Source organism: Cucurbita moschata, unplaced genomic scaffold (genome assembly GCF_002738365.1).
Source record: "Cucurbita moschata cultivar Rifu unplaced genomic scaffold, Cmos_1.0 Cmo_Scf00030, whole genome shotgun sequence".
Classification (NCBI taxonomy): Eukaryota; Viridiplantae; Streptophyta; class Magnoliopsida; order Cucurbitales; family Cucurbitaceae; genus Cucurbita; species Cucurbita moschata.
Window position 1 is genome coordinate 1567111 of NW_019268546.1, and position 25441 is coordinate 1592551.

Genomic DNA, 25441 nt, shown 5'->3' on the forward strand with positions numbered 1-25441 from the left:
AAAAAAAAAAAAAAAAATTGTGCCAAGATGATAAGAAATCAACCCAAGGAAAAGCTTTGATACCAAATGATAAGGAATCGCTACAAGGGAAGTAAGATTCGGATTACCTTTTTGATCGAATATCTCAAGGCAAGAACACTTGTTTGAGATTCGAATCACTCCACAAGCAAGATTGATCATGTCTAGCTCGAACAATTCTAAACATGCAACCTAAACTATATAGAATTGCAAAGAAACTTAGCAATTGGCTAAAGGAAAAGGTAAGGAAACTTAGCCCTAATGATAAGGAATCACTCCAAGAGAAAGTAAAATTTGAATTACCTTGTTGATCAAATATCTCAAGGCAAGAACACTGATTGAGATTCGAATCACTCCACAAGCAAGGTCGATCATGTCAAGCTTGAATGATTCCAAACATGCAATCTAAACTATATAGAATTGCATAGAAACTTAGCCCTCGGAGGGAAGCAAAAATGCTCCTTTACTACATTTTCCAAGTCTCCTTTACAAATCTTCAATAAAAACTCTCCAAAGGAATCTAAGTCCTCAGTTGCGACTCTACAAAGTATTCAAATGGCCTAGGGAAGTTAACAAGAACCATGAAAAATGCATACGACTCATGGAAAGGGCCTTCAAAGGAGGGAACGAAGACTCTAGTTAATTGGAGTATAGTTTGTAGGCATTGGACTTATAATAATCTAGTGTGAAACAATCGTTCACTGATATACCAAAAGTCCTCAAAAAAAAAAAAAAAAAAAAAAAAAAAAAAAAAAAAAAAAAAAAAAAAAAAAAANAAAAAAAAAAAAAAAAGTGCCCCAAATCAAGGTATATAAATAGAAACTCCATAGAATACTATCCAAACTCTTAAAGCACACTTGCACAAAACACCACTACAGATCCAACAACATGGGAAAAAAACTCTGAATATTCAATAGTCTTAATCCTCCAATGCAAAATGTACTAGACAAAGAATTTAACCGTCCTCAGAACTCTAACCTTCCACAAGGAAGAAAACAAAGAGGGCTTTGGAGAGGGAACCCACAGAAGAAGGGGAAAAAAAAACCCAAAAGAAATCCCACCCAAAGAATTGAAGCTTTAAGAACAAGCATCCGAAGACGATTCAAGATGAAAATGGATTACTAGTAATAAATTGGAGACTATTCTAAGGATAAACTAAAGTATAAGGTTATAGTTTTTCAGACAATACTCATCAAACTGATGGTGCTGTATTTGACAAGGATAGAGGTGATGTGAGCAATCTGTAAGATATGACTACTTTCCTTTTGAGAAACTTGTTTTTGTTAGACATTTGCTTTCATTTTATAAACTTTTGAGGGAGCCTATATTCAAAGTTTTTACTAGAATGACTGCATGGAAAAACAAGGACCCTAAGGATGGAAGCCTTAGTTTTGTAACTCCCTAGAGCTGGAGTTTCTTCTTCTTCTTCTTCTTCTTCTTCTTCTTCTTTGTTTTTTCTTTTTTTTTTTTTTTTTTTTTTTTTTTTCATTTANTTTTTTTTTTTTTTTTTTTTTTTTTTTTTTTTTTTTTTTTTGCAATTACTCCCCTTCTGCTATTGTTTTCCTGTAACACCTTTGTTGCTTTGTTTTATTTCCCCTTTCAATTTCATATTATCGATGAAATTTGGTTTCTGATTAATGTTATTTTGATGTGCGTGATGTCTTATTTTCTGGGATATGTCATATCATTATTGCTATGCTGTGTCTCATTTCTATATACATGAATAATATTTAAAACACAATTAAACGTCACAGAAGTACCATATAGAGAGACTACACTTTTGAGTTTCTCCTGTTCTCTAGAGAAAAGGACCTCAAACATGGGCAACGAAATGAAATTGAAATTTCAAGGCCTAAGCAATTGGGTCATTAAGAGTGTTAAAATAATGAAACATTGTTCTACAAATGCAAAAAGAACATCCAACCCAGCAACTACATACGCAGAAAAGATGCAACTAGCTTTGACCTGCTCATGTTTCAACTGGGAGCAAGCCCCTGACAGAAGAATTTCCAAGGCTTCAGAGTACTTTTCTGCAGCCACATATCTGTAACGAGACAAGCAGATGTTCATGCACGTGCAGTTTGATTGACCAAACCCCCATTTTTGCATTATCAATTGAGTGAAGGTCAGTTTTAACAATATTTGAAAAGGCTCAAGTCTATTAGCCTTTGTGATAGATAGTAATTGCAAGTAAGGATGAATCCAGGTTAACTAGAAGCAGTACAGCAGACGTATTGGTAGTATTTGTTATCTACTAATCAGCATTACTATTCTACAAATCAGAGTCACATACCGTGAGTCCGTTTTGCATACTAATTTCAAAGGTTTTTTTTTTAAATCGATCAAAACCATATGAAGATGGTATACTGTACCTTGAACTGACAGATTTATACATTTGTTGAGCCCCGTAGTAGTCACCGTCGTCGATAACGTCATCTATTTTCATAATATGCTGTAATAACAGTTCCAAAGAAGTTAATGCAGCCTAAAATATTTCCTCAACTCAGGGTGGAAAAAGGAAAAGAAAAAATAGACAGATACACAATGTACAGTTTGACTGGAGGACAAGGTTTCTGTTGAATGAACTAAAAGAGTGGTCTCTTTCTTCAGTAATTGCGTTTCTTCTTTCTTTTTAATAATGCGGGAGTACATTACAAAATTCAACTCACATAATCAATGAAACTTTCATTCTTTTGATTCCGAACACGACATCCTCAATGATTCGTGCATCACTTTTCTTCTCTTCCGGTCAGAAATTGATAATAATTTCGAAAACAAAACGTTATGGAATTTCTGAATTTGAGTGAAAACAAATCATAAGAAATAGTAACAAAACGAAACGCTAAAACTGAAATTGGTCTTAAAATTCTAACCAACACTATAATTTCCCATGGAAGGCTCGAATTCGTTCTTAATCAACATAGAAGTGAACAAGAAGAAGGAAAAGGATCCCGAACATTCAATAATTACCTCTTGAACCGGAGGCAGTACAATCCGACTGGATCTCGCGCGGGACATCGTCTTCTGCAACGGGTGCGGACTCATTTTGAATCGAATAATGATCCCAGAAGAAAGTGAGATTTCAGTTTATGATCCTTCAACAAAGAAGAACAAAAGCAGGGATTTCGAATGGAAAAAAATGGAGGTTGCGTTGGGAAGGTTTCTTCGTCTTATGAAATTGAACCCCTTTGTAGAGAAAGCTTATTTTTCATAACACAAGATAGGTTCCTAAAATAGTTTTCCCATTCTCTGCCACCGCAGTAACAAACCTTCTTCTGTTCCTTTGGGACTTTTTAGATTTTTTTTTTAATTCTTTTTTCCTAAATATTCAACTTTTAAAATAATCTCAACACAACCCAATACAAAGTGTATTCTTTTATTATAAACTCATGATCATTCCCTAAATTAACCAATGTGGGACACTTTCATCCAACACTATGCGATTTTAGTTTACCACCTAATATCCGTTTATACAACATTCAACACCTAGTAGACTAATACATATATTTAAAGTTGTGCACGGGAGCAAAGTGTTGTTTTGTTTTGTCTCTCAAGAGTGGTTATGCTACATGTGATCGAATTTCTTATAAAGTTTGAAGATAATGGTAGTGTGAGCCTTTCAAGTTCAAGGAGTTATAGTCCCTTTTGTGGTTGAGCATATTAACGTTTTTCTCGATCTTATGATTTTGATGGTGAAGATAGATCAATGGAGATTTCAATATGGCAAAGTCCTTAAGAAGGTTGTTGAGAGAACATTTTAAACTAAAATACAACGTTTGATGTCGTTTTCTACTAAGTGCTAGGGAACTTTGGGTTGATCAAGTATCTCGTAGAGATGATTAGGTTATAACTCCTAATTGTGAATTAGTCAAGAGGGGTTAGGGTCAACTACTTGGTACATAGTTTAGTTATCATCCAGGGAATTTTCGGAGTCGTAGAGAGTATACTACTAGGTTAGCTTCGGTTGTGCGTAGTGGGGAGCCATAACCTTATATTGTTCTAACTCGAGAGTGGGTGTGAACAGGTAGTTCACTATTCTAGCCTGAAAAGATGAAGTAACAAGTAGTTTATCGTTCCTATTCTCAACTTAAACTCATTAGGGCAATTTTTTTTTTTTTTTTTTTTTTTTTTCTTCTATTCTCATCCGCTTCAACTTTTTCGAAGCTCCCTATTGCATTTCCTAACACCTTGGCCATACTCCTAGAAAAGAAAACTGAAGGTAGGTCATGGAAATGCATCGAAAGACTCACATACTTTAATTCGAGGTCCGATATCTTCTACCTTTTGATTCCTCAAACACAAGGAGCGCCTTATCCAAGCTCCACCGTCCTTCCTCCTCCAAGGTTTTTCTTTGAAGCTCATATCAAAGAAGATGACTACTTCAAATCTGACGAACACAATTGGAAGGTAGCCAAAACAAGGAAGCTACAAGTAATGCAACTATGAAGATGAACGCTGACGGCATGCTTAACACATGCAAGTCGGACGGAAAGTGGTGTTTCCCAACTTATTCATAATTTTAAGTTCGAGATTTTGACAAAAGCAAAATAGAAATTTGGATTATCATGAATACGACGTTTGACCTAAAAAAAAAAATCCAGCTAACAACGCTACACGTGCTTATCGATGATAATCAATACGTTTATAATAAACACCAATAATTAATCAATATTTAAGAAAGGTTGGGGTGCATAAATTTTTATTTGCATTTTTTGTTTTCTAAGGCTAAGATTGTCAAAGTCCACATGGTGGCTGGATTGTTTACAAAATTAAATAAAAATAATGGTTGTGTGGATAATGCTTTGCTTATGATAATAATTATTTACAAAATTAAAAAAAAATTAAATTATATAAATAAAAACTTAATCTTTTAAGTTATCTATTAAATAAAAATTTAAATTTTTTATTTAATAACCATATGATTTTTAAATATTGAATTGATTAGAGACATAAAATAAAAAATTTAAAGGAATCTTATTAAATACTTTAAAACTCAAGACATATAATCAACCCAACTACCATTTTCTAGATGAAAGTAACGTAATCATATTTTATCTAAGTAAATATTTATTTAAAATTATAATTTATTGAAAATCATAAAAAAAAAATTGGTTTAACGAAGGTAAATGCGTGTAAATTAGATCTTCAACGTTTAGAGAACTAAGAAATAAAATAATTTATACACTAAATTATGTCCGGTTCTCAAATTGTCTTTTTCTTTAAAAAAAAGTCGCATCAAGGATAAATGAGACATTTTACGTTCTTATGGACTTCACGACTCTTTATTTGTAATTTGAATTTTAAACTCCCAATTCACATCTTTCCCTTTCGTGTTATACACAAAAGGTTGGTTCATGATGTAAGTTGACTTTGTTATTTTTTTTTAATACATATACTGATTTGGTATATTTTATTTTGATGTTTATATAAAAATATTAACATATTTTATTTTGAGTTGGTCGGGAGACAACCCCTGTATCCAAAGCACCTTATAGAATGGCTCTTGATGAGCTGAAGGAGCTTAAGGAGCAACTACTAGATCTTCTAGATCAAGATTTTATCAGTCCTAGTGTGTCACCTTGAGGAGCACAAGTGTTGTTTGTCAAGATAAAGGACGAGACATTGTTGTTGAGTATCGCTTACAGGGAAATGAATAAGGTGACAGTTATGAATAAGTGTCCTATACCTCATATGGACGACTTGTTTAATCAGCTACAAGGTGCTTCAGTGTTCTCCAAAATTGATTTGAGGTCAAGGCATCATCAATCGAGGATTAGAGAGAATGACATTTCCAAGACGACTTTCAAAAGCCAATATGGTCATTATGAATTTACTGTAATGTCATTCAATTTGACAAACGCCTCAACAGCATTCATGGATCTCATAAGTAGGGTGTTTAAGAACTTCTTTGACACATTTGTAATAGTCTTCATCAATAATATACTAACATATTTCAAGAACGAGGAAGAGCATGAGTCATAACTGTGAAGAGTACTGTCGGTGTTGAGAGCACATCAATTTTATGCAAAGTTCTTTAAGTGCGAGTTATGGTTGTAGGAAGTGACATTTTTAGGACACGTCATGTAAGGAAGAGACATTTCAGTAGATCTAGCTAAGGTCGAGGCAATCATAGATTAACAACAACCTACTTTAGCAATGGAAGTGAGAAGTTTCTTGGGTTTAGTGGGATATTACAAAAGATTCATCCAAAACTTCTCTAAAATATCTTCCGCCCCTCACTAAATTAACAAAGAAAGACATGGTGTTCTCATGGGATGACGTTTGTGAGTAGAATTCTAGGGAACTCAAACACTGACTAGTAACAATGCTAGTACTTGTTGTGCCCGATGGTCCAGGAAACTTTGTGGTATACAATGATGTATTAGGTAAGGGGCTTGGTTGATGTTAATGCAAAATAGCAGAGTTATAGCATATGCCTCAAGACAATGGAAAGAATATAAGAAGTGCTACCCGACACACGATTTAGAATTAGTAGCGCTAGTGTTTACTCTAAAGATATGGTGGTACAACCTGTGGTGAGTGCATCCAGATATTTATAGACCACAAAAACCTTAAGTATTTGTTCACTCATAAAAAGTTGAATATGAGACAAAGGCGCTAGTAGGAGCTGAGGTTTAACCTACCAGCAGGAACATATAATAGATTGTACATGGAACAAGTTGTGAGATTGCATGTCATCCCAACCTCTATTGTGTCAGACAAAGACACGTTTTACTTCCCATTTTAAAGAAGTTTGCAAAAGGCAACGGAAACTCAGTTAACATTTAGTACACCATTCCACCCGACAAGCAGATAGAGAGAGTAAATCAGATCTTGCAAGTAGTTGAAACGAACATCTGCTTCTCATGGAATTCTCGTACGGTAACAGTAACAATTATAAGGCGACCATCGAGAATGAAACGTCCATAAAGTCCAAAAGATAGAGAAAGAGAGAGAGAGAGAGAGAGAGAGAAACAATAAAATAAGAAGAAGACCTTGGGCAAGAGATTAAATTTCAATAATAATACAATATTGCGAAAGCTGTGTGTATGGCCATACATTAATATACATAACACCACTTTTCCTTCTCCTTATCTCAACCAATGATCATAAAATTAGCGGAACATCATCTTCCTCCATCATCTCCCTCTCTAAATAAATTAATCATATGAGGCCCAAATCCCACCACCGCAAGGCTGCCGTCGCCGCCTTCCTCGCCGCTGCCCTCAAGCCCGCCGCTTATTTCCTCATCCTCTTGCTAACCTACACTCTCGGTTACCTATCATCCTCACCCTCTTCCACGTCATACTCCCCATCCTCTCCTCCTCCTATTATAACCCCTTCTTATTCAACCCCTCAATTCATCCAACTCACCGACACCCCGACAGAAATCCACCAATTCCGAATCAGAAACCGCTGTTCCCCTCCCCTCCCTCACCCACAGGTCCGCTTAGCACTCCTCCAAAAGGTCTTCAACGGAAAATCCCCATTCCTCAATTTCCCTCCGCCGCACGTGGCAGAGCTTCTCCACCCGAAGAAGATCAAGGGGTGGGGCTCAACCGGTGCCGTTTTTGAGAATCTTGTGAGACAAGTTAAGCCACGGACTATAATCGAGGTGGGTTCGTTTTTGGGAGCCTCGGCGACTCACATGGCTAACTTGACTCGCCAACTCGGCCTGGACACTCAGATTCTATGCGTTGATGATTTTCGCGGCTGGCCCGGTTTTCTCGACCGGTTCAAGGACTTATGGATGATAAACGGCGACGTTTCTTTACTCTACCAGTTCATGCAAAACGTGGTTGCTATGAACGCGTCCGATTCGGTTATCCCCTTGCCGTTCTCGACCGGTTCGGTTCTTGATAGCTTGTGCGAATGGGGGGTTTATGGGGACTTGATCGAGGTGGATGCGGGTCACGACTTTAACTCGGCCTGGTCCGATATAAACCGGGCTTACCGGATCCTCAGACCGGGAGGGGTTTTGTTCGGCCATGACTATTTTACTGCTGCGGATAATCGAGGTGTAAGACGGGCAGTTAATTTGTTTGCCCAAATCAATGGCTTCAAAGTCAAAGTGGATGGTCAACACTGGGTTCTTGTCTCTCATTAATCTTCTGCCACGTGTTCCTTTTTGTGTGTACAAAATTTGGCGTTTGAAAGGTCATAATTGTAATTTGAATAGCAATTGAAATGGGCTCAGGCTGTACGAGAATAAAACTGTTATTATTATTATTATTATTTTGTCCTTTTTGTTTGATTAAAATGATTGGATGAATGGCGAACCGAAGGTCACCGGCGACGGAGGACGACGGAAAGAATCGTCGGAAAATTATTCGGGAAGAGAAAGAGAATTGAAGAAAAGTTGCAGGCGAGTTGGGTGAAGGAGACAACCGAATGGGGTCGGTTTACCCAGCATAAGAGCCAACCCACGATCAAATTTCATTTCGGCCCAAACACGCGACCCAACCTGCTCGACCATCCTGATAGAAGCCCAAGGTGCTTGCAGCCCATAATCCCGAGGCCCACTACGACGACCCAGGTCAAAACCCAGAAGCCTCGGCCCGATAGCATGCAAGGCCCAATGTGTGACCCGCGTACTCGAAAGATGTGACCTGAGATCCATACCTTGACCCGTAATGCAACGCGCGACGTGTCAACTCTCAATAGCGAAACGTGTCGTGCATGCAGACGCCGAATCCTTCGTCTCACACGACGTCATCGGCTTGGCTCGACTCCGACGGCGGCTTGACGACTCGGTGACTCAATGGATTCGGCTTAAACGGCTCGACTTCTCGGCTTAGGCAGCTCGGTATACAAATGATATATTGTTTCCTAAGTTTTTTTCCCTCCTAAAGACATTTTTTGACCTTAATTAAGGCAATTGAGGTCTGTACAACATCCTATTACCAAATTCAAGTTGATTTAGGCCAGAAATGTGAGTGATTAACGAAAATACGATGGACGTTTGAATAGGAAACAACTCTCAACGTTGCTTGGAGCAACTTTGAGGAAACAAAATTCTAGTATACTCGAGTTTATGGAGAACGCCAGCTAAGGCCAACTATGTAAGTGACCTTACTATCGGCTCGATTGGAAGGCTTGCCGTATGTATGATGATATGTGCCTGGTGGTAGTGGCTATTTTTGCTTGATTATCATAATGACGTGTGATAGTATGATAATGCCATTTGATGATGATGATGATATAGTTTATGATGACTTATAATGTTATGATGACATTATTTGAATGATGATATAATGATTATGACGTAACGATGGTGCTGTATGATGTTATGAAAACGTTAATTGATGATGATATAATGAAGATGATACATTGATGATGATGTATGATGATGTATGATGATGTGATATTATGATGACGTTATGTGATGATGTGTGATATTATGATAACGTTATTTAATGATGATACAATGATGATGATGTATGATGATGTGTGATGTTATGATGACGTTATATGATGATGATATAATTACGATTATGTATGATGTTATGGTGACACTAATTGATGATGATGTAATGAAGATGACGTAACGATGATGATGTACGATGTTATGATGATGTTAATTGATGATGACATGATGATAATGTTATAATAAGAATGATGTAGGATGTTATGATGATGTACATGATGATGTTATGATGATGATATCATAATAAGAATGAGGTAGGATGTAATGATGATGGCGACATAATAATGATGATTTATGTTAATATGATGACGTAAGACTGTATGATGATGAGATGGATTAATATAACGTTATTCCATATCAAGATCACGTGCATGTTTTGAATGTCATGATGCATTATGACGATGATTTATTCTTCTAAGGACACAACCCTAATTGAAGTTGATGATGAACGTATGAAGACCGACACCTACATATTGCTTAGTGTAACATATGAACGGTGTATAAGGTTATGTCATGAAGATGATTTAAAGATGAAAAGTATGGAAACCTCATGCATCTTGTGTGTACATACACATCGGGATACTTCCCCATTTATGATGATGACTACAGACGCGTATGCTATGATGATGATCATCATGCCTCGCATGACACCCAGGGGTCTGCTGACTTCCGGATGTTGCTACAGACAGCTAGCTCGACTATGGGTCCAGTGGGTGCAAACCGCCTAGGGATCCACACTCACACGTGTGGGTCGTGTGTAGGGAAGTACTACACATCCAATTTTTGTTTGAACTAGAGGCTACCCCTATGATGGTTTTTAAATGATAGGTCCTAGATCATGAGTTGCATGTGTTTGCATTCCTTGACTACAATAGTGGGGCCACTTTGAGTATTTCTTAAAATACTTAAGCCGTGTGCTACTTCTTTTTCCGGTAAAGGCAAGGCATCCCTGTACGGTTGGCGATGACATCGAAATTCAAGACCATGGCACGTGCATAGGGTAGTTGTACTTATTTTTTTAGACTTAGGTTAGATTAGGGTCTTTTGGTTTAACGTTATTTATTTCATTTAGATTTTCGTTATGTTATTTAAAATATGTTTTCGAACACGTAAGTCAATGACAGTGTTTTAAGATGAAGTTTTAAATGGTTCATTCCACATATGATTATAGATGATAATGACGGTAACGACTTTAGACAAATAGAAATTTAGAATCGTTACAAATTGGTGATACGAGATGATGATCGTGGTCAACGATCAACCTACTTCATCTCCTCCACTATTTTGGCCTATTTTGACTTCCCCAAGTTCAATCTTTGATTCATTTTTAATAGTTTATCTATTAATGTAAGATCTTCCTAATAAATTTTGTGACATTGAGAGTATTAAAACCAAGAGAGAGAGAAAAAAAAAAAAAAAACTCTCGCCCAAATACGTAAGTAGTTATTTTGGATTTTATTCGAGAAATACTTGTAGGAATCGACTTGGATGTGTAATTAATTTTCTACACACGGTCTACACGTGCAAGTATGAACCCACCAGTTGGTTCGCACATCTCCTGGGCCCCTTTTTGGTCGGACAAGTATACTCTGGGAGCTATTGATGCCGGTAACTAGTTAGAGAGTAGCGACCGTCACGGATACACTATGTCAAACATAATGATCATTTCTCTGCCTAGTAGCATACACGTTCATACTATCGCGAAGGAATCAAGGTATCCCCTAATGCATGAGCCCACAATAATGCATGAGGTCCCTATCTTTCCATTTTAATTATCCTTAATACAACCCACTAAAATATTTTCATATCATAACGTTTTTCATACTATTTCTCATAACGTTTTTCATACCATTTCTCATATCGTTTATCATATCATTTATCATAACGTTTATCATAACTTTCATAAGTATGTCGGTGTATTTCATACTATTTTTCGTTTTTTTTTCATGTCAACCAATATCATATCATTTATGTAACATATAAGCCATATCATAACGTCTTCATGCTGGCAAACATAAAGATCCATATCATATACATATTATATCATATATCACAACAGTTACATAATATATTCTTAACACATCTTCAAAAAGATCATATCATCACATATCATATCACAAAATACATCAATTCATCAATATAGCATAACAATCACATCGAATAGCAGTTACATATCAGCCTATGACACGTGCGAAACCATGAGGACGTGTCATCCTACAACATTCAATTTGTAACCTAACGACGGTAGGGCCACGTGTCATCAAACTATAAGCATTAGATTTTGAATATTTATTTATTTATTTTGGTACTAAAAAAGAAAGTAAGGAATAAGTTAATAAGATATTGAAAAACTTGTTTTGTACTTCTCTTTGTTGAGAAAAGAAGGTTGAGTTATGAACTAAGATTAATAATCATCCTTAAATACTGTTTAATAACAAATTCTTGAAGTAACCCATTCATATAGATTAACCAATAAGTTGGGAATAGAACCATTCATTAGAATACAATCATTAGAAGTTTATAAGGAGAGAAGGCATTAGGGCACCCTATAGATTAGAGTAAACCCTATTCCTCTTCTTTGATGGTCACTTTTGAGGATACCCTTTGGCACTTTGGAACCCCTCTTTTCCCCTTTATTAGCTGTATGTTGCCCTTCTCTCTGAATCTGATGCTTTTCTTCCTCCTTCCCTCTCCCCTCACTTCCCCCCTTCATTTCTTTTCTCTTTTTCAACCTATATTAATTAATATCCTACTCTTTCGATTCCTCCGCTTTATATAATTTCTACCGAAACAAATCAATAACCACGACGTAACGATACAAGCTCACCACTCGCAGATATTGTCTTCTTTTAGCTTTCTTTTTCGAGCTTTTCCTCAAAGTTTCCACACTCTTATAAATAATACTTCGTTCTCCTCTCCAATCGATGTGAGATCTCACAATTCACCCCCCTTTGAGACCCAGCGTCCTCGTAGGCACTCGTTCTCTTCTCCAATCAATGTGGGCCCCCCAATCCACCTCCTTCAGAACCCAGTATTTTACTAGCACATCTTCTCGTGTCTACCTTTCAAGGCTCAGTCTTCTCACTAGCACATTGTCCCATGTTTAGCTCTGATACTATTAGTAACAACCTTAGGTTAATTAGAAAATTTAGGGTCGTAACACACTATTAATATCCAAATCTAATAACTTTATTTTAATGTTTTTTTTTTTGTTTTTGTTTTTAGTGTTTAAAAAGACAAATTGTGTATGGTTTTTATTCCTTAAAAATAAAAAAATAAAAAATAAAAAATAAAAATAAAGTTGTGTTAAACATGAAAATGGAAAAATTTGGAATAGTTGTTAAGAATATATTGAGGAGAAAACACTGAAATTCATAGAATTTAATCTGTTATTTGTTATTATTCATTTGTCAGCTTTATACAATTCTTTTCCTTCCACTATAAATAACTCCACACGTCTTCTTTCTCCATCACCCAATTCCTTCTACATTCTTTTCCATTCCTTATTCTCAATGGCCGGTCAAGTTCCTCGTCCATGGTTCCGTTTGGGCTCTATGACCCGACCAACAACCGCCACAACCACCGCTCCAGTCACCGACCAACCGCGACCTGTCCCCCCTCGGATCCGCCCGCCCTTAATCCGAACCTCCTCCTTGACGGAGCTTGCAGAACCCACCACCCCCCAGCAATCTGCCAAATCGCCGCCGCAGTTACCTCGCCTAGCCCCACTAACCCCTCAGCCGAAAAAGGAAGCGTCGCCACCGCCACCGCCCCCGCCTTTGACCCGACCTGTTGTTACGTCCACTGCAGCGCCAAAACCCAGTAGCCCCAAGGGAAAAAGTCATTCGCTTGGAGGGTCTCCGCCGCGCAATGGCTCGTTTGATAAAGAAAGTAATAAACATCCCACCCCAGCTCCGTCTCCTTCTATTCCCAAGTCTATTCCGGCCGTTCCATCGCCTTATCAGTCGCCGAAGCCGAAGCCTAAAGCCACCGCTTCGCCCCCGTCGCCGCTTGTTTTACCACCGCCGCAGTTGCAGTTTGTCGCCGAGCCTAGACCTGAGACCATTCCTCAAGAGGTAGTGTTAATTTAAGTTCATTGAGATTGGTGTGTTTTTAGCATTGGCAAACTTTTGAAAATCGAGAGTAAAAATAGTAGGTTTAATGGGTCGAGGATGGTTGGGAGAGAGCATCACGTTAGTTAATTTAGGGAATGACCGTGTGTTTATAAGCAAGGAATATGTCTTTATTGGTATGAGACATTTTAAAAACCATGAGAGCTTATGCTCAAATTCGACAATATCTTACTATTATGGAGAGTGGTGATTAGTAACATATGGTTTCAGAGTCATGCCCTTAGCTTAGTCATGTCAATAGAATTCTCAAAAGTCGAACAAAGAAGTTGTAAACTTCGAGGGTATAGTCAAAAGCGACTCAAGTGTCGAACAAAGGGTGTACTTTATTCAAGGATTCCAGAGAAGGAGTCAAGCCTCAATTAAGGGGAGGTTGTTTCTCGACTCCTCCCTGTAGTCATCGAACAAAGTACACCCTTTATTCGAGGGTTCGAGGGGAGGATTGTGGAGTCCCACCTTGGCTAATTTAAGGAATAATCATGGGTTTATAAGTAAGGAATACATATTCATTGCTACGAGGCCTTTTGGATGCTCAAAGTGAACCATATCTTACCATTATGGAGAATCGTGATTTCTAACATAATCAATGAACAGGTTATCTTACTATTATGGAGAATCGTGATTTCTAACATAATCAATGAACATGTTATCTTACCATTATGGAAAATCGTGATTTCTAATATAATCAATGAACATGTTATTTTATCATTATGGAAAATCGTGATTTCTAACATAATCAATGATCAGGTAGAACGAAAGACGGTTGTTTTCCAAAAAGTGATGGAGAAGCCTTCACCGCCCGATCACGATATCAATAACTACAATTCCCAAGCATCTGGATTTGGCAAAAATGGGAAGAAACATGATGACAATCAAGACAAGGGAAATGGAGCCAAGAAACCGTTCGTGTCGTCCGGTGATAAAGACTCGAGCACAAGAGTTATAACAATGGCAGGAGAAAACAGAGGAGCTTCCATGGAAGTAGTTCTCTCAGACAAAAACAACAACAGCCGCCATCTTCAAATAAATCAAAGCGACAACGGAGACACCACCAACGATTCTAAAGACAACAAAAGTAACAAGAAATCAACGGCGTGTCGAAGTGCATGGCCAATGAAAGCTTTCTTTAACAGCAATGTTCAAGGGATTAACAATTCAATTCTGATGGACTCCAAATTCACCCACCACGACCCTGGGATTCATCTTGTCTTCTCCAAGATGCCGCCGCCATCTGCCCATCAGGAAGACGGCGGACAATAACCAAGTTGTCTTTGTTTCCTTTGATTTGTGTCTCTAAGTTCACTATCATCTGTGTTTATTTCTTTAATTTTATCCATATGTTTCTTTGACAGAATAAAATATGGGAGTTAATTGGGTGTTATAGGGTGAAAATTCTGGTTTGTTAAAGTCTAGAGTAAGGCATATTTAATAAAATGTTATGACTTTTGTTCATGTATGGACCCTATTTTTTCTATTAAAATAAAATCACTACTCGTATAATATGTCTAATATGTTATTTTCGTAGTCTCTGGAGTGACACAGTCATCCGTACATGAGTGTTTACCTTTTCTAAAAAAAAAAAACTCAATAAATAGTCCTACTACTGGGTTCCGGAAATGCAATCACATGTCATCATGGTGGTCTATGTAGGGTTGGATATGTAGTACTTCTCTATACACGGTTCATGTACGCACACATGAACCCACTAGGAGTTCGTATACTTATCCCTAGGCCTGACTATGGGTTAGCGCATGCTCTTGCTTCCAAAAGCCATAGAGGGAAAGAGTGTATATCATGGTGTATTCGTTTGAATTAATCATATTGGAGAAGTATCACAATACTCGTGACAAACAACATACATGAGGTTCATAGCTTCAAATCGTGGTACATAATTATGATGCAAATCATATTTCTATTCTTTTCATGACATGATATTCCTAAGAGATCTGCATATATCCCCTCGATAGTTAACATATATGGTTTGTTAATGTTTCATAGGTATTTGTAATGCTATCATAATGTACCTGGATTTATATATGGAAGTACATGCATCTTATAACATTCATATCATAGCATATTCATCATATATTATATTATACATAACACACAATAGCATCTTAAAAATATGATACGTACAAAGGGCCACAGGGTACGTATCATTCATATAGCACAAAAGTCATTCAATTAATCTCTTGGGTGTCCAATAGTAAAATCACTTGGTTGGTTGGTCTAAGTTGAGAAGTCACTGCACGTTCTTAACGATGCCTTGAATCTACTCCTTGAAATCCAATTTCACCTAAGAATTCCTGCAACATCAAGTTAGGACATAATAAGCATCTTGACTTATCCAACAACCTCAATTAATTTAACTTTTGAATAAGAACATACTTTAAGTTGACTAAAAAGTAGTCATATTAACATTAAACTCAAGCCAGATAAGCGGAGTAAATTGAGTTAAAGCCACTAAGTTTAGTATAGCCGACGCGAGCTAATCATAGGAGAATCGGCTTAGTTGAGCCACAAGTGTGCTACACGTGGATCGCAATTTCGGGTCAACTCGTGGGTCAATAGGTCAAGGCACGAATCATCGGGTTGGTTTGGATTTCGAGCCAACTTGTATCAGTCCAACTCAAAGTCACTTTCGTCACGTTTTATGATCAGCTCATGTTGGCCCCGAGCAATCTACGCTATAGCTCCCTTAATCATCACTATTATCTCTGTTTGCTTAAAATCTGTCTGTACTCGTTGCTCTCATGTAATAATGGCTGATGAATGGGCTGTCTCCTTGTTGTCTTTCTACTTAGGACATCAACGAGCACATTCTCCTTCTAGAAGTAGTATTGGATGTCAATGTCATAGTCTTAACCAATTCTAGTCCCCTTCGTTGCTTCATATTCAACTCATAGTGGGTAAATATATACTTCAAACTCTTAAGTTTTTCAAAAAAAAAAATTTTAGTGTGGTTGGCATAATTTTGAATCATTTCCCCATATAGATAGTGCTGCAAGATTTTTAGTGCAAATACAACTATAGGTAACTCCAAGTTACGAATGGTGTAATCTTGCTCATAGTCCTTCAATTGACGTTATGCAAAGTCCATGTGCTACATCAATACATACTCAACCCTTTCTTGGAGATATCATTTAAAAAAAAAAAAAAAACCTCCTAAACTCTCTTGAACCATAAATATTTGGTCAACATTAATCTGTGTTTCAAATTTTGGAAGTTCGCTTCACATGTCTTAGTCCACACAAAATGGAACACCGTTCCTAGTCAACTATGTGGAGGCTATCTTAGCAAAGTTTTGCACAAAGCATCGAACTTGCCAATCCCAAGAAGCTACGTACCTCAATAGTCGTAAATGGATGGGCTCACTTAATGATTGTTTTCACATTTAAGGGGTCTACTAAAACCTCATCCGTTGACACTATATTTTCTAGAAATGAAATATGTTGTAACCAAAATTCACACTTAGAGAACGTAACATAAAAAATATTTTTCCTTAAACTCACCAGTACTCTACTAAGGTGTAACTTATGTTCCGTCTTGGAATACACCAAGACATCGTTTATAAACACAATAAAGAACATATTTACGCACTTTTTGAATGCTTGGTTTATCAACTCCATGAATACTATGGGAGCACTTGTGAGTCCAAACGACGTGACCATGAACTCATAGTGGTCGTACCTTGTTCTAAATGCTATTTTGGCACATCCCCACCCATATTTTGATCTGATAGTAGCTTGATCATAGGTCTATCTTGGAAAACCATATCACTTCTCTAAATTGGTTAAACAAATCCTCTATGCTAGGGAATACACTCGAGCATCCGAAGGAGATACGCTAGACCATATGAAACCCTTATCTAAAAAATCTTGAAACTACACCTCGAGATCCTTTAATTATGTCGATGCCATGCAGTACAGGGGCTTTAGAGATGGTTTAGTACTTAGCTCTAGCTCACTGCAAAAGTCCACGACATGAGGAGATGGTACCCTTAATAAGTCCACCAGGAATATGCACGGAACTCGTTTACCACTAGCATTGCAGATAGACTTTTCCTCCCTTTTTGTGTTTACCACGCTGGCGAATATGCCTCAGACTTATTGCTAGATTAACCTTTTTACTTTCAACATAAAACTACGACATTTTCTTAGAATCTAAAGGCTTGCTTGTACAGCAAGGCATAAGTGCTTTTCGCTTTAAAGATTAAAAGTTTTCACCATGTTTTTTTTCAAACTATTTGAAATGACAGTTCTTATAGTTTTTCAAGAAATACGAACAATAAGCTACCTTTACCTTGATGGGATACAAAATGGTTTAAGTATGATACAAGATTGTTATAAATAATAAATCGAATAATACTAAAAAAGTCAAAAAAATGATTCTTCCACATGGCCTACAATATCGATATTACTATCCCATGCATGAAAGTTGCCATAAAATAAACACACATATATGTATACATGTATGATAGAGATAGAGAATATTTTTAATTGGGACCCATTCAAATCTTCAAATATGAATACAAAAAATCAATAGATTCTCATATGTTTCATGTGCCAAAGGCAACCATCATACTAATATAAAAAATTAAATAATTATTTATATTATAAGAGAGTTGATCCAGACGATTCGACCAGATATATTTATTAAAAATGTTTGAAAAATATTTTAAAATATTATAATTACCAAACATTCAAACGAACGTGAAAATTATATTTGAGAATATAATTGTGTAGGAATATTAATTAAAATTCATTGTATATTTAGTGGAGGATTGTTGTGTATGTTCATAAGTTATGGGGTGGAACCATGTCTAGCTAAATGTGTTCACTTTGAATAAAAGTTATAGAAATTGGAAGAATTTTAAGTGTTTGATGCCATTCGGAATAAAGCAACTAGAAGCTTGCAACGACCCGTATGACAAAAAAAAATTATGCGAAAAATATTTATTAAAAATAATTCAACAAAATGATGTCACAGACTTGTACGTTTGCGCGAAAGGGTCTTAAAACAATATAAAGAAAATATTCAAAGTAAATTAAAATAAAACCAACCAAAATATTAAAAATAGCACTGCCCTCCCCTAATCTAAGATTTACTCAAATAAATAGGTTGTATGAGTCTCTTGCCTTTATCTGAAATATAAAAGTAGCATGTGGCTGGAGTATTTTAAGAAATATTTAGGAAATGACCCTACTATTGGGGTTAGGGAATGCAAACACATGCAACATGATTAGGATCTATCATTTAAAATCATCTCTGAGGTGACATTCAGTCGGGAAAAATTAGATGTGTAGTACTTCCCAAAATACCATCCACACATGCAACCTGGGCTTGCTGGGTGGGGGAGTACAATGACTGTCGTGCATCATGTCAAGCATGATGGTCATATCATCATCATAGTGTACGCATCCGTACTCATCATAAAATGAGAAGTATCCCGATGCATGTAAACATACAGTATGTATGAGATCCCGATACTTTTCATCTTAAACCATTCATGTGGCACAACCCTACACATCCTCACATATTACCCTAAGTAACATGCATGGATAAGCTTTCATACCTTACATCATTCATAATATTACTTAGAGTTGTGCATCAGAAAACTCTTCATTATCATACAAGTCGTAGCATGCTATACATTTTGTTGCCAAGCATATTCGTGCAACGTGGCAACTCATACATGCATATCATCGTAACATGAGATATCATCACAATGTATCATATCGTCATACATCTCGTGTCATCATTTACCATATTACATCCTCATAACATATCTAACATCATATCATATCATATCATCGTAACATACTACAGCAGCATAACATATCATATCATCATAACTATCACATCATCATAACATAAAATATCATCATAACACATTTATTAAAACACATGACACGCGTAGGGACTACTAGACACGTGTTATCATACATAAAACAATATTTCCAACCGAGTCGATAGTAGGGTCACGTACCTAATTAGCTTAAGCTCGTGTCACTAATTTATCTTTAATAAAAGTTCGATTATGTCATTTTAATTTCAAGTCAACCTATATGAGCCAATGATATCAATTTCAAATTCGAACTTCTGCCAAACTATTACTCTAATATAGAGTCCATATGTTAGGCTTTCATGCGAACATTATAGTTTTTCATAGAAGAATCTTCGAATGTTTATATATATTTATACATACATTTATATACTATCACAAGTAGTAAATAATAAGTAAATTATCGATTTACACAGAGTTAAAAGAATGATTTTCTTCTTAAATCAATTAAGAACTACAAGCTAAGATCGAAATGAATCGTGAAGGGTAAAGATCAAATCTTGTTAAGAAATATAGAGTGGGGCTTGTAATCTTATGCTACTGTACTTCTATTAATTATTACAACAAGGCTACGAATTGGTATATTTCTCTTCCCAAAACACTTGAGGGTGCTGATTTGAGTCATTAGTTTTCAATATTCTTATTGAACTATCATGATTTCAGGCTCCGTTCTTGGCTAGTGAGTACGATAACTAGTACACCAGAGATGCGTCCTTCTCGATTCTCTCGTACTAGAAAAAGGTCCTCTCATTGTTTTAAATTGATATTAAAAATAGACAACTCAAGGCAAGTAGCCACACTAGGACTGAGACACGGCCCAGACTCCTACGGGAGGCAAAGGAATCAACTATCATTAATAAAGGATAAACATCCTAAGGTTACGTTTCTCCCTCCTCGAGTTTAGCTTCTAAACATTGTGACGCTCAATAAAATCATAGTTATAACTTGCAGCATAACAAAGAGACAAATAAGCTAGCAATTAAAAAGATGTCTCCCCCAATGCACTAAGGTCCCTTCTTCATGTGAATCTACCGCCAATGGAGGTTGCTCTCCCGGTCACTCTTACGGCATTCTTCTTTGTTTTAGTACTCATCGTCACGGGTCCTTGGATTCTACTATGCCCCTCCAAATCTTGCTCCTCTCTCTATTATGTTAAGCCCCCAAAAGGGCTTCATTTTTGTCACCTCCAATCTAGGGGGGATGGGACTATATGTAACGCCCAAAGCAAGATAAACGTAATACAAGGAAACGCACTTAAGCTAGAACAAGGGTCTTGTGCACGACATTTCTATATCTAAAAAGTAATTTTAAGTATTTAAGGCATTTGTAAAATGATTAGAAAGGAAAAAGTAAGCTAAAGGACGAAAAAAAAACTTTTTTTTTCCAATTTTTAAGGAACTTTCCACCTTTTTAATTCTTTATCTAAGGAATCTCAAGATTCTCGATAAGGGAAAAATGACCCCTAAAAGGATGAAGAATTTCTAGAAAAATTCTAGATTTTTGGAGAAAAATAATAATAAAATATTTAGAAAATGGCAAATTACAAATGACCGTGAAGTTTCACTTAATTACGAAAGAACCATCCATTCTTAGGAAATCATCTGTATCTTCCCATCTAATAGTTGGATTGAGATTCAATTTGGATATGTACAACAAGACTGACACTTTTTAGATTCAACAGTTGAAATTCAAACCCTATGACGTTAGCATCCTCACCGGAGTAGATATTTTCGACGTAACTTCTAGAAAAGTTTAAATAAATAAAAAAAGAGAAAATTAAGCATGATTCTGGAACAATCAATGGTGGTGCAAGCTTCATCGGTAAGTAAATAACAAGTTCTGGGCAATATTTTAAAACAAAAATAAAGTGATGAGTATTCTTAAACTTGGTTTTATATTATGGATTTTTCTTCTTTAGATTTCTTCTAAATTCGAGGGCTATGGTTAATCATTTTTTCTCCTACCAACTCATACACATTTCATATAGGATTTCCATCAAGTTTCGTGAAGAAATTGATTCTTGAAAAGCTCTAGATTTGGCTTCCCAAAAAGAGTGTCTAGATTTATTCCGACGAGTGGAACTTTGGAAGGTTATAACTTGAGCTACAGACAAGGTATGAAATTGGTCTCTACTTCTTCCTTGAAACTTCATCTAAACGTTTCGCGAAGAAATTGAATCCATTCGAGATCTATATAAAGCTTTACAAGGGCAAAATGAGTGGTATATGATAATTAAAAAGGAAGAAGATGAAGTCCAAAGTCAAAGGTCAAACTTGGACCAATAAAAGTCAAAGGTAGCCATATGTTGACCTTTCTACATTTTTTTTCTATCAAAATATTTTTTGTTCCTAAAACTAGACTCAAAGATCAATTTAATAAAGAAAATTTGGAGCAATTTGGATTTTGGATGCTCGAGGATTGAGGACCTGAATATCAACAACGAGTTAAGTAGTCATCTTGAACTTTTCTTAAGAAATACTTGTAGGAATCACTTCGATTTCTGTATGAATCTTAAAGCAGGTATGAATTAAGGGTATATGAAAGAAAAACACCAAGAACCGTGAGTTAAGGCCTTGAACCGATCAAATTACTCAGGATTTAAGTAACATTAAAATAATCTGCTAAATGAACTCCGTTGCTTATAAAATTTGAATTTTGAGTATATTATAGCATGTTGAGATTATATATGAAATTTGGTGGTCATTGGATAAGGTTAAGTAGGTAAACCAAGAAATAGTATAAAATGACCATAACGCCCTAAGGTAATTTACCTTCCGTTCATGACCTATGATGTTTGATGATGTTGCAAAGTTTGCAAGCCATTAGAACATGTTAAGTAGCAAAACCAAGAATTCGGGGTAAAATGACCAAAATGCCCTAGGTCTACTTATAATCTTTCAAGGTCTATACGTGCTCCAAATGACCTATTAATAAGGCCTATTCTTAAAGACATTAAGATATGTTTGAGATTTCAAGTTTGGAACCTAAACCAAGTTAGGATCCAGAAACACCTCAATACCAAAGACTCTTCTAGAACCCTCTAAAAAATTTATTATGACTCTATGATTTTCTAGAATAACTTATGTGTGTTGATAGGTACATATGTTTATAAATGCATGTCACAACTTACATTTCAAGGAATTAAGAACCTTAGAAACTTATAAGATAGAGAACCAAAAACAATACCGCATAAGCTCTACAACTACCAAAGTAAGAAGAATGTTAAGTAGCACCGAAGAATAAGGAACAAATGTCCGGCATACAAACTCAAAAATGCTAGGTAATAATCTAATCATGTCCAATTTTGACCCATGACCTCCCACCAAGCACTGCTTTCAAAGGTCCATGTTTTCCTCTTATAGATGTGAGAATATTTGCTAAAACCACTCTACCTAAATGATGTGATATTCTCTATTTATAATCATCAAATAAATTACAAAAGAAATAGAAAGTGCAATAAATGAATACAATATATTTTCCTATAATAAAATATCAAATATCATACCTAGGTAAACTGTAATGGAAGACTAAATATTATAAAAGATATTTTCCTATAATAAAGATCACAGAGGTATCTATAGTAAACGAAAGACAAAATATTCTGAAACATACAGTATATTTGCCTATAATAAATGGTCAAATATGATATATATGGTAAATCATAATTAAAGACTAAATATCCTTAACATCCCCGCGAGTTAAGCATTGGATTTGAACGCACGCGAAGCTTAGATCTGAAAATTCAAAGAGTAGAATTAGGAGAATCATCCGCAGTTAGGTGTTGAGAAATAACCATGCGGAATGGACAATAGAGACGCAAGGTAGAGACTTCAGAATTAGGGTGATTACTCTATTATGAGAACAGGCAAAAGAGAGAGAGGGATTAGGGCCATGACTATATTATGAGAAAATGGCAAGAGATAGAGAGAAGGTTCAATGGTGGTTGTGAAGAAGAAAGGGTGGATGTGGTGACAGACAGAACAAGAGAGGAAGAAGAGGGTAGAAACTGAGAATGTGGACTTTAGGGTATATTTTAGATGAAGGAAGAAAGAGAGGGGCGGAGATGGAGTGGGGTCTGTGCCTTGTGGACTGGTTTTCTATCGAGGAAATGAGCACGAGTAAGAATATCTCGAGCATATTTTGCAACTAGAGTTTATGTTGGTGACTCTGAAGGAGCAGTAGGAGGAGCCGGTGGAGAAGTAGTCAGTGCCATAGCAGGAGGTGAAGTTCCAATGGATGGAGAGAGAGCCACGCCCCCGGAGTAAGGGACAAAGACGGTGTTAAAGTCGAAAGAGTTGTCGTAGTGGGCGAAGGAGTTGCTTTTGGCAAAGAGGCTGACGGCGACTTGGTTAGCAAAGAGGCAAGTGCAACGCCTGGGGCCTAGCCCAAAAAGCTGGTGATTAAAATGACAAGGACGACGATGACAAAGGCAGAAGAGGAAGCCATAGTCGTGAAGAATACAAAGAGAAGAAAGAAGAAGACGAAAATGGAAGATGGAAGGGAAATTTTAGTTGCCAAGGTCGAAGATGAGAGGTTTCTGGTTCCAGGTAATACCAATTTTAGTTGCAAAGGGTGGGCCTGCAAGGGATGATTTGTTAGGAATTACGACTCTCCACAATAGTATGATAATTGTCCACTTTGAGCATAAGCTCTCAGGGCTTTGCGCGTTGGACTCTCCCAAAAGGCCTCATACCAATGGAGATCTATTCCTATGATCAACCTCCAAATTAGCAAATGTCAACCTCTAAATTCTCAAATCCAAGTTTTAAGGACAAGAACCATATTACTAAGGCCCTTAGATCAGAACCCAGATTTCAAAATCCAAGGACTAAGGTCCTCCGGATAAATCATGATAAGAACCCACAAGCCAAGAACAGAACAAGAAAAGAAAGAGTGTGATACACTAATATATCAAGTACACGATTAAGAGCTTATAAGTAGGCTATTTTTCATGTTTTTCAGGTTAACAAGGAGCTAGTTGAGGTTGAGAGCAGACTCTAGAGCAGGTGTCATAGACAAGTATCACCCGTTGTCCTCTCACACTTTTGTTTTATATTGTTTTGTGTCTATTTCTTATTTTGTGTTTTAACTATTGTGTTGTATTCTAAATGGTTGATATATGCCTCTAGCTTCAAAGTCTGCTCCTATTCTTGACCAGCTTCTAGTTACCTGAAAAATATAAAAAGCATGGAGTGAGTACAAAAACTCACCAAGTAACCTACTTATAGGCTCTTGATCGTATCCTTAAGCTAAGGTACTATAACTTATTCAGTTTTCAAGGACTTAGTATATAAAGCTTATCTTGATTCGTATCACATAGTCAATCTAAAAACTTTCCCTAAATTAGCCTTTAAATCTCTCTCATGGTCACATGAATGGTGCAACTTGATCATGCATCCTGCTAATAATACCTAATTCGGTAAGGCAAAACAGGAGGCCCATCATGATATCCTTCTCAATGCATATGGTGTAGGGCCTCCTACCTAGAAAAAGAATTAGGGCATCTTAATACACCATGTGATGGGATATAATGGTCACCTCAAGGTATAGTCTCTTCAAGGCATTCGCGACTGAACAAAGATACATGACCCATCTCTTTTACCAACTTGGCCTCGTGACCAACCTGAACCAGAAGCATGACCTGAACCTGATCGGTTGACCCACGACTGCAACAACTCTCGCGCATATTATTCACACATGATAACGCACGTGAAATCAACCCTTGGCATGTGAAAATGCATGTAACGCACGTGTGTCTGCTTTTGATATGTCTGGTTTTTGTTTGCTAGTTTTTTTTGTCTCGATACTGATAAAAACAACATATTTTTATGTGAATTAGGTCCTACGAGAGGAAGTTCAATTTATTTATTTATTTTTTTTGACACCCTCCTGGTGAAAAATCGTAGTCAGGAAGACACACGAATTGTAAGACCATGTATAAGTAGCTTAATTGTTGGATGGGTTTTGGGGTCGTGTCCCCCAAACGAGGATTACTTTATGGTCTTGTGGGAGGTATAAGCT

General features: G+C 36.6%; 3 protein-coding genes across 3 annotated transcripts in view; 2 read left to right on the plus strand and 1 right to left on the minus strand.

The window, feature by feature from the left end:
* LOC111464505 (Golgi to ER traffic protein 4 homolog) overlaps positions 1–3261 on the minus strand; it is a 12637-nt gene extending 9376 nt beyond the window's left edge. The window contains exons 1-3 of the mRNA XM_023108730.1: positions 2989–3261; positions 2391–2470; positions 1984–2062 (exon numbers count right to left, since the gene is read on the minus strand). Coding sequence (XP_022964498.1) covers positions 1984–2062; positions 2391–2470; positions 2989–3063 — 234 coding nt within the window. The 5' untranslated portion in view covers positions 3064–3261. The remainder of the gene's footprint in view (positions 1–1983; positions 2063–2390; positions 2471–2988) is intronic.
* A 3828-nt stretch (positions 3262–7089) lies between these two features.
* LOC111464235 lies at positions 7090–8244 on the plus strand. Its single transcript, XM_023108336.1, has one exon. It carries the CDS (start codon positions 7187–7189, stop codon positions 8123–8125), a length of 939 nt encoding a protein of 312 aa, XP_022964104.1. The 5' UTR covers positions 7090–7186; the 3' UTR covers positions 8126–8244.
* A 4660-nt stretch (positions 8245–12904) lies between these two features.
* LOC111464501 (extensin-like) lies at positions 12905–15028 on the plus strand. Its single transcript, XM_023108722.1, has 2 exons — positions 12905–13521; positions 14323–15028. The coding sequence occupies exons 1-2, from the start codon at positions 12958–12960 to the stop codon at positions 14833–14835; spliced, it is 1077 nt and encodes a 358-aa protein (XP_022964490.1). The 5' UTR covers positions 12905–12957; the 3' UTR covers positions 14836–15028.
* The last annotated feature ends 10413 nt before the right edge of the window (positions 15029–25441 follow it).